This window comes from Phragmites australis, chromosome 18, assembly GCF_958298935.1.
Source record: "Phragmites australis chromosome 18, lpPhrAust1.1, whole genome shotgun sequence".
In the NCBI taxonomy this organism is placed as follows: Eukaryota; Viridiplantae; Streptophyta; class Magnoliopsida; order Poales; family Poaceae; genus Phragmites; species Phragmites australis.
Genome location: NC_084938.1, coordinates 134,402 through 144,592, shown reverse-complemented (window position 1 = coordinate 144,592; position 10,191 = coordinate 134,402). Strand labels below are relative to the sequence as shown.

At 47.8% G+C, this 10,191-nt stretch overlaps 2 protein-coding genes across 3 annotated transcripts; one reads left to right on the top strand and one right to left on the bottom strand.

Moving 5' to 3' along the window:
- The first annotated feature begins 2,856 nt into the window (after positions 1-2,856).
- Positions 2,857-7,866, top strand: LOC133899440 (single-strand DNA endonuclease 1-like). Of its 2 annotated transcripts, XM_062340430.1 has the most exons (15): positions 2,857-2,872; positions 3,154-3,333; positions 3,465-3,622; positions 3,714-3,775; positions 3,857-3,984; positions 4,169-4,220; positions 4,300-4,372; positions 4,525-4,598; positions 5,072-5,131; positions 5,285-5,441; positions 5,561-5,660; positions 5,878-5,960; positions 6,081-6,181; positions 6,257-6,387; positions 6,907-7,866. In XM_062340430.1, exons 2-15 carry the CDS (start codon positions 3,266-3,268, stop codon positions 7,817-7,819), a joined length of 2,160 nt encoding a protein of 719 aa, XP_062196414.1. In that variant the 5' UTR covers positions 2,857-2,872; positions 3,154-3,265; the 3' UTR covers positions 7,820-7,866. The 2 variants fall into 2 exon arrangements, with proteins under 2 accessions (XP_062196414.1, XP_062196413.1); XM_062340429.1 differs by lacking the exon at positions 2,857-2,872 and having other exon boundaries at positions 3,119-3,333.
- On the bottom strand, positions 7,830-10,086 carry LOC133899442 (molybdate transporter 1-like). Its single transcript, XM_062340433.1, has one exon. The coding sequence runs from the start codon at positions 9,443-9,445 to the stop codon at positions 8,039-8,041; it is 1,407 nt and encodes a 468-aa protein (XP_062196417.1). The 5' UTR covers positions 9,446-10,086; the 3' UTR covers positions 7,830-8,038.
- Between the last annotated feature and the right edge of the window lie 105 nt (positions 10,087-10,191).

Below are 10,191 nucleotides of genomic sequence, written 5' to 3'. Positions count from 1 at the left end.
TGGTTTGGTGGTATTGGCTTACTTTTATACACTTGTTGTTTACATGTCTGATATGGTCAGTTGGTTGGCAAGGTTTGAGTTGGTGGTTGGTTAACTCAGTTGCTTACACCTAGAGTCTAGGTTGCTTACCGCTTAATGAATTTAAACATGTCTTAATCCTTGCTACATCTTTAAATGCATGATCCTTGGAGTCGAGAATATATATATATATACTCATACTGTGTAAGACTTGCTAGTACTTTCGTACTAAGGGTGCTGCCCTTAAGTTGCTTTCAGGTTCGCAGGTTGGCGAGGAAGAGGCTGTGTTCGGCTACTTTGTGCCTGCCGATCAGGGTGACGGGCAGGAGTAGCACCTTCTACTCCGAACTCCGGCGCTTTTGGTATGGAGACTAAGGGCATACGGCTCCATACTCTTTTGTTGTATAGGTTTATCTTCCGCTGCGTAGTTGTGGTTGTTCCTCTTTTGTTGTAAATTATGGAAGCAGTTGCTTGTTTAAGAATTGTAATCCAGTTTAATTACTTGCTCTCTATTAAACTGTGTTGTGATATTTGAGTTGGAAGGCATGTGTTCCGATCCTGGGCACAAAACACGTGCCGGGACTACCGGAATAGTATTCTGTTTAATCGTCGAGGTTGTGATTATGAATAATGATCCTCCTGATGATTAATTAGAATACTATTTGGATGGTTCCTCACAACCTGCGCATCCACTGTTGGATCAGTTGTATCAACTACAATCCTTGGCACATCTCCAAATTCATAATCTGTGCAACATTGGTACCCTTCTACAAGCCATTGTTCTTCAAGTTCATAGTGCCATATATTTGCTTGGTACCATAATAAAGCTCTAAAATGGCTAACGGAAAGAACTGTATAGTTTACATCTGAGCCAGCAGGAAAAGAAGCATACCTATATATCCTGGCAGCTTTCCAAAAGGAACTACGGATATTAGAAAATCAGGAAAAGAAGCATACCTACAAAAGGAAGAATATCAGAAAATCTGGTAATATTTTGCAATCAACATAGTAGGCATAGTATTGATCCCTTCAAAGTCCTTATCAAGGTTCATATGTTTTTCAAATATAATGAACCACAAGAGCTAATAATGTATACATACAACACTAAAGATTAAATGTGTATGATGTCAGGTATGCGTGGATTTTGCTGGTGCTGTTTCAGTTTCTTGCAAGCAACGTTTCATTTGCATGTTTGTCCCTTGTATCCTTCTTTTCCTTGTAAAGTCTCTATTGAGGGCTTGTCAATGCTAGTAAGTTGCGGCTAAATGATTTAAAGTGTCCTGGTAATACCATTCTCAATCTTCCATAGGAAAATGCTTCAATTACCGATATTTATTGTCTGAAATACTGGATGCTATTCTATTTGTGTTTGGTGGTCCTGGATTTATTCTTTGTACTGGAGGGATACATATGGACAATTGATTTCCACAAATTGACAGCATGTAATGCTAAAGCTATTTTAGTTTCAAAAAAATTCTAAAGCTACATCCAAAGAAGAGAATCGTATGTTGCCTATTTCCTTGATTGATATTGCAGTATATGGTCTTATGTAGGTTTAGAGAAACTGAATTGCATATCAACATTTAACGCACTGACTCAAATTGCATATCAACATTTCACCAGAGTAAAGGAGAGTAAGATCACCTCAAGGAGAATCAAAAGATAGAGCACCTAAGAGGAATCAAAAATGCACCTAAGTAAATTAGAAGGAAAAGAATAAGAGAGGGAAAGTCAGAATCGCATTAAAAAAATGCACGGGAATGAACCAGAAAACTTTGTAGCTCCAAAGCAGATATTGCTTGAATCAAAGTACCAAAAATGGAACGACCTTATCGACCTGACAACTCACCGATTCCCCAGACCCATGGCAGCACCGACACGCACACGAACTGCGGGAACGCGGAGGGGACAGGAGAATGAGGGCGGGGCTGCTTACTCCTTAAAGATGACGTTGACGTTGCCGACGAACTCCTTCAGCATTACCGCGGCGACCCGCAGATTAGGCCGCGCGGAGGGGAGGAGGTGGAGGCGTTGCTGTGGAGGCGGACCGGCGGGCGACGGACTGGCGACCGGTGTCACGGAGGGGAGGAGGTGCAGGCGACACCGCGGAGGGGACAAGAGAATGAGGGCGGGGCTGCTTACTCCTTAATGACAGTGTTGACGTTGCCGACGAACTCCTTCAGCATTACCGTGGCGACCCGCGATTAGGCCGCACGTATGGGAGGAGGTGGAGGTGGCGTGGTGGCGGCGGACCAGGGGCGGCGGTCGGCGTCATAGAGGGGAGGAGGTGGAGGCGACGCGTTGGAAGGTTGGCGGTGGCGGCGGGGATTGGGGGAGGAGATGGTAGAGGACGACCAACAGATTAGGCCGCGCAGAGGGGAGGAGGTGGAGGCGGCGCGGTGGCGGCGGACCAGCGGGGAGGAGGTAGAGGCGGCGCGGTGGGTGGCAGACCAGCGGTCAGCGTCACGGAGGGGAGGAGGTGGAGGCGACGCTTTGGAACGTTGGAGATGGTGGCGGGGATTGAGGGAGGAGAGATGTGGGGAAGCCGAAAACACGTAATGCGTAGACGGGGAGGGGAGGGGGACAGAGGAATCTTTCACATGGCAGAGGAATATTCTTGGCAAACCATATATGTATTACTCATTTTTTAAGTATGGGAGATATCTACAGTGAATAAGCTCTGTTTCAGCCACCAAGAGCCATCCTCAGCGTTGAGCACTGTTATCTTGTTGAAGAAGATGATTTTGTTCGTAGCGGTTTGGGTTGATGTCCAAGGGTATTTCAGGCAATACAAGAAAATAAAACGGAAAGTTACAATTGGTGGTATGAATGAAAGAATTTTGAATTCGTGATGGTATGAATGGAAGGAGAGATTTTTTATAGTATTATTGGGAGATAAATTTTATGAGACCGGGTCTCACCGTGAGACCCGGTCTGTGTTTTGACACATGTCCCTATATGTGCAGGTATGTACACGCACGTGTTGTAGGATTATATGTGAACGGCGTGGATGAGGATCTCACTGGAGTCTCACGCGTGCGGGTCGCGTAAAATTTATCTCCGTATTATTGGGTACTTAGGCCTAGTTTGATGGTGAAGATGAAATTTAAAACCAAATTCGAAATCCGCCCGCAGCTGTTGTTCCGTTAGGAGGCTCCCCCTCACCCTGCTCTGCTCTGCTTCGACTTGCCGTGCCCTCCCGTGCTTTCTTCCCTGACTCCGGCGACCGGCGGCGGCGGCGGCGGCTATGGGGGTCAAGAACCTCTGGGATATCCTCGACTCCTGCAAGAAGAAGCTCCCGCTCCAGCACCTCCAGTGAGTCTCCCCCCCCCCCCCCCCCTCTCTCCCCTTCCCAAACCCTCGCTCCCGCTTCTACCTCCGCCTCCTCCGATTCGTCCGTTGATTCCTTGCTCCTATCTGTGTTATGTACGGTACGGCGGAATCAGGAACAAGAAGGTGTGCGTGGACCTGTCCTGCTGGCTCGTGCAGCTCTGCAGCGCCCACCGCTCCCCGGCCTTCCTCAAGGACAAGGTCTACCTCAAGAACCTTTTCCACCGCATCCGCGCCCTCCTCGCCCTAAACTGCAGCCTCATCTTCGTCACAGGTCACCTGCCTCACGCTCTCTCCCCCATTGCATCCGTTTCTTTTGTGTTTTCAGGGCCTAAAGTTTGTTCTTTCTTGCTCATTATTTTCAGACGGGGCGATTCCTTCAGTCAAATTGGCTACTTACAGGCGTCGGCTGGGATCAACTGCTGAGGTCACTGCTGCTTTGTCTGATCTGACCTCCGGGCTGTCTCAAACCCAGACATCTAAATTTCAGTTTTTCAATTTACTCCAGGCTGCTCGAGAGGATGCGAACTCACAACCATTGACTTCACTGCGTCGGAACAAGAGCTCGGAATTCTCACGCATGATTAAAGAGGCGAAGCATCTCGGGATGGCCCTGGGCATCCCTTGCTTGGATGGGTACTTCTCTCTGCTCCAATCAATTTCTGTTAACTGGTTAAATGTTTACGATCAATTTGTCTTATACTGATAATGGCATGACCACATCATTGTGTATAAGGAATATAACGATAGTGACCAGTAAGAGTTACAATTGTCGATGATGGACCCTGTGTCTTTTTTTAACGGTTGTGTTCCTTAACAGAGTGGAAGAAGCGGAAGCACAGTGCGCGTTGCTAGATTTGGCCTCCTTGTGTGTAAGTACAATGTTGTGTCATGGTTCTAACAAGACGAACATTATATAATGTTTCTTATGTACCCATTGTGCTATCTCAGGATGGTTGTTTTACATCAGATTCAGATTCATTCCTTTTTGGTGCACGGACGGTTTATAGAGATGTTTTCATAGGTACAGCTGTTTGGTGAGACTTATTGCTCCATTTAATTTTAATCATGCTAACCAAGTCTTGTATTGCACTATCTGCCCCCTCTCTGTACTGGGTGATCTTATTTATGTAGCCTAAAACCCTAGTGATCTGCTTATGTTCTCTCTCAAATCAGGAGACAGTGGTTATATCATTTGCTACGAAATGGAAGACATAGAGAAAAAGCTTGGTTTCGGCAGGAACTCACTGGTATGTTGCATGATTTTTCCTGCTTGAGCTAAACTTATTGAGTCTCTTCTAAAGCATCATTGGAAAGTTACAGCCAATTTGTATCTCACAGAAGTAGAAGAAACTTAAGTAAATGTTCTCCGTAAGTTGCCAGAATTTTTGTTTGCCTTTTCTAATTACACTGTCAAAGGCACAGTACCAGTTAAGTTGTGATATCTGATAGTTAAAGAATTTCTCAGTGAACCAGCAGCTGTTGTTTCTAGTACAATCTTGCATTTGTTGATTGGTTTTAGCTGGAGGTTACTGGAAATTGCGCATCTAATGAAGATGACTCATCTCCCAATGTGCTGATCCTATTGTGCTTGACTTTACCTATTCTTTGAAAATATTCTTACTTCTGATTAATAAAGTTTTTTATTCAATGCGTCCTAATTTCTTGTACAAGAATGCATAAAGTTTGATCTGTTTCTTTGAACTGGCCCCGATCTTTTCAGATATCACTTGCAGTGCTTCTTGGTAGTGACTATTCCAATGGAGTTCATGGTTTTGGCCCGGTAAGTACTAAAAGGCACAGTATCATCCATGGCTACTCATAACTTAGTATTGTATAGTGACTGTATTGCAATTATTCTTGTTTCGTGTACTGTCCACAACTCCATTTTTTATCGCAAAATGGAAGTAATGAAGCCTATCGTTGTTTGTTACAGGAAGCAGCATGCCGGCTTGTTAAGTCTGTAGGGGATGATGCCATTCTTGATCAAATTCTGTCTGATGGAGTTAAAGCTACAAGAAAATGTAAAGGAAAAAATAGTGGCATTAATGCAGGAAAGGCAGGTGGCATATGCCCAAAAGCAAGTACCTGCGGTAAGCAATCTTTTGATGTGGTTTTCTCTAGCTAGTTAGCTACATCGTACTTCTTTCTTAACACATCATGAGCATAAAGTAGGAAAATTGCTGTTCATGTACCATCTTTTTTGTTACAGAGGTTGGAACAAGCCAGGGCTCTGGTGGTCAATTTCGTGATGTAATAAATGCATATCTGGAGCCAAAATGTCATTCACCAGATTCAGAAGCTGTGCAGAGGTAAGGAAATTGTGGATAAATCCACATTGGTCTGACAGTCTATTTGTGGATAAATCTGGTTTCTTTGGCCCAGGTTCACATCAAATGTAGAAATGATACATTGATTTCAAGTTTGGCTCCCATTTTTCCTATTCTTTTGGATGACCGGGAGGAATGCCCCCAGGTTGTCAAAATTTGGTGTGTTGGTTTACGCTTTGGCGTTGATTTTCTTGTCCAGGGCATGTAGCCAGCGTCCATTTCTTCGGTCACAGCTGCAACAAATATGTGAGCAATACTTTGAGTGGAGCCCTGAGAAGACTGGTACCCTCAAACTCCTTAATTATCATTCTTGTTTTTATCAGATATATGCAATATAAAGGTAGCATCATGTTTTAGTGCATATGAAAACTTCCTGGCTTATTTCCTTGAATATGTCTGCAGATGAATATATCCTTCCTAAGATAGCTGAGAGAGAACTTCGAAGGTTTTCCAATCTTCGCTCGACGGCTTCAGCTCTAGGAACGAAACCTTTGCTGAGTGAGGTATAAGCTTTGCTTGCTGAGTGCATTTCTGAACTAACTTCTTTTTGTTTTCAAGTCTAAGTATCTAATTCACAGATTCCAGTACCATGCCCCGTACTGGCAATTGTGAAGCAGCGAAAAGTTCATGGAAGCGAATATTATGAGGTTTCATGGAGAAGCATAGATGGGCTCCAAGTTTCAGTTGTTCCAGGGGATCTCGTTAGAAGGTAGCTATGATTTCCTTCTCCCATTGTTGGCAATAGTCATTCACCTGTTTATCTACTTATCCTGTGAGCAATCATGTTTCACTCACTGGACTCACCTTCGAAATAAAATCAGTAAAAAGTAGACACGCCACAAGTGTCTAGTGCATAGCATTATTTGTGGGCATGACATATACATATTCTAACTATGGACAGAAAGCATGGACAAGAACTATATTTTAGGTAGAGTTTAGGGACAAAAAGACATGAACAGGATCCATTGTGGCTGATTTTAGTACAGAAGTTATATGGTGATACTTACTTTAGTGCAGGAACTGTAGCGAGAGGAGAGGCAAGGGGGATGCATTTACATGATTGAAGTAGGGTTTAATTTGCTAGTTGAGATCCATGTTTCTTTTCATAATGGACATTGAGTTGCTTGATGTGATGCTTTAGCAGTCATAAACTTTTTCATTTTGATTTATATTTATTCTATGGGAAACCTTTACCCGTCTGACATATGCTCTACTTGTGCAACTGCAGTGCATGCCCAGAAAGAATTACTGAATTTTTGGAAAAGAAGGATGAGCATAAGAAGCAAAAGAGGAGAGCTAGGCCAAAGAAATCAGCTCAAGCTGCAGTAAAAGATGTCGATGCGCAGCTCCAAGAATTGCTGCTTGGCATTGAATCTGAAAGCAGTACATTTCCATCTACAACCAGTGGCCCTCAGACAGCAGATCTACGCACTGTGGCACCAATCATGGATATTGTAGATCTGTCTTCTCCATCTCCGCCTCTACGAGCTTGTAAGATTGCAAGATCCAGAAAATTTAGTGAATCGGCCACAGTAACCATGGATGGGATTAATCTGCAGTGCCAAAGTCTGGTACCTGGAACAATGGAGTCACAGGACAGTGCCCGTTTGTGTGTGGAGGCACAGAATTCGACACAGGATAACGACCTGGTCGATTTATCTTCACCCTTGCCTTGTGCTGCTCATAAACCCCAGGCGGCTCAAGGCTTGCCACACTGTGTGGATGCAGAAAGAAGAGCCCTCCCTGATATAAGCAATTTTCCCGAGAAAGGCAGCATACTGGGCGCTTCATGTTACAAGCACGAAGCTGGAGCAAGCAGCAGTGATGTGCTGCTGGAAGCATCACCCTTGTCCGGCCATGGAACCAGGACGGCAGCTACAGCTGATTGTTCATGGAGAAGCGATGCAGAGAATAATGCAGTAGCAGAAGCTGCCGCGATAGATCTGTCGTCTCCTTCACCAGTTATAGGTGTTGGGAAACTTGCGAGTTGGGATAAATGTAGAAGTAATAATGCTAAGAATGACACGGATGTTATAGAGATTTGTGAAGCTGATGCTGGCAGTGACCAGTCTCCTGAACATGAGAGGAAAGCAAGAGAGCTGAGATTGTTTCTACGCAGTATAAGAGACGAATTGTATTGAACAATGTGCGTTGAAAATGAAGGAACAAGTATTATTTCCACTGTAAATTGTTGGTCCAGTCACCGATTGGTGACAAGGGAGCATGCACAATGTGGTATGTATGTAATCCCAATTCCCAACCATAACCAAGCTGAGCAGAATCAGTCAGTGTCAAACACAACTGAGCATGGAACGGAATGGACTTGCCATGCCCTGCTGCTGATCAAGCTGATGTCCCCATCAGATCAGGCGGCCGCTCGGCCTCACCCCCATGATGCATGCCCTGAGCATCAGCAGGCCGTGCGCGATCATGCCGCAGAGGAAGCCCAGCGCGGCGCTGGACCCCACGAGCGACACGGCGGTGCACAGCAGCATGACGAACGCCTCCGCCTTGGAGGATATGTCCCTAGCCGCGATGGCCAGCTCGACGCCGGCGAAGAGCAGCAGCACGCCCAGCAGTCCCACGGGGAACTGGACGAGCACGCGCAGCATGGAGCCACCCAGCCCGAGCCCGAGCGCTAGCTTGAGCGCGCCCAGCGCAGCCACGCACCCGCCGCTGCGGCCGCCGAACTTGTACTGCCCCGCCAGCCCGCCCGCGCCGTGGCAGCAGGGCATGGCGCCGAACCAGCAGCCGACGAGGTTCATCGCGCCCATTGTCACCGACACCGACGTGGCCGACGCCGCCTTCTCCGGGAAGAGGTCGCGCGTGAGCTTGCACACCGCCACCACGGAGTTGAGCACGGACAGCGGGATCTGCGGCACGGCGCCCTTGAGGAAGCCCTGCTTCCACGCCTCCCGCGAGATGTGCACCACGAGCATCCGCGACGGCCCCGCGCGCAGCTCCCGCACCGCCGCCGGGTGCCGCGCCACGGCGAACGCCACGCCCAGCACGAACACGATCACCGCCGAAGGTATCGCCGGCCCCGCGCGCCTGATAAAGGTCCGAACTTTATTCTCTTGTCGAACGCGATCGTGTCCATCTTCTTGGCTTTCGGTTAGTTGGGTGTCTCCTCCTTGACCTTGGCTTTCGCCGGCGCCGTTGACGAGGAGGATGAAGCAGATGGCCGCGATGGCCAGTACGAGTCCGTCGAGGCCGGTCCAAGGGCGGTGTCCCATGGACTTGCCCTTGGCGAGGTCCTGCTCGTAACGGATGTACTTGACGGCGGCCATGGCGAAGTTGAGTCCCTGGGCGAGCTGGATGCCACGCACGACGGGGAGCGGGACGATCCAGTAGACGAGCTGCATGAGTCGCGTGACGCCGAGGAAGAGGACGAAGGCGGCGCTGAGGATGCCGGCGGCCATGATCTCGGGGATGGCGAAGGAGGGATCTGAGAGCGCAGTGGCGGCGATGGCCTTCATGGGCTGGACGGGCATGGGCACGCCGTAGATGAGTCCGGTGACGACGTTGTAGATGCCGGTGAAGATGAGGGTGGTGCCGAGGTCGAGGTGGCGGGAGAGCGCGAGCGAGAGCACGATGGGGATGTAGGTGCCCAGGTCGCCCATGGCGCCGTTGAGCTCCGACCACACCGACCGGAACACCAGGTTGTCGCACGCGCGCCCAAGCAGGGACCTCATAGGTGGCTTGGCGTGGGTGTCGCTGGCGAGCGACTCCAGGTCGGCTTCGGCGGGGTTGACGGTGGTGGCCATGGCTGGTAACTAATCTCTCCTGTGGGGGTCGGCGGGGTTTAGTAGTGGCAATGGAATGGAATGAAACAGCAGTGCAGTACATCGCAGTGCAGTACAGCACAGTTGACCATTGGATTTCTGCCGTCGCCGTATAAGCAATCGCTTGGAGGTCACATGTTTTGCTTTTGTTTTCTGTGCAGCTAGGCAACGGCAGCCATAAATCCCATTTAGATGAAATTAAGTAATCATGCACCGCAGACAAGTCCTTGTCTAGCTAGGATTGTGTATTCAGTCCCGTGCTATATTTTATTTTTTTGACTTTGATCTGAGCTGATTAACAGTACATATTTATTTATTTTATGCAGGCACGGCAAGGACAGATAAAGAAGAGAAGAGAAGGCCTGTAGTGCAGTGCAGTGCAGGGGAGGTGCATTCACAACAGTTGAGGCCGATTTGGTGTCTCTGCTGCTGGCCCTGTCTGTCACTCATGCCTCTCCTTCCTTCCCCACTTGCCAACACATTGAACCCTAAAGGGTTTAGGGTCATGGCTGCCAACGTCAATCGGACCCGATTTATTCATCCACCACCAACGGGGAAACATTCGATTCGATGCGAAAGCCCAACTCAACTCAACACCAGCCGTCCATCTGTTTCTTCAGACAAATGCTTTTCTGGGTGTCCTGGCCTGGCCTGACCTGACCTGACCTAACCAACTATGGGCTATTGCTATTGGTAGGTAGCCAAGGAGGAGGCATCACACATCTCAA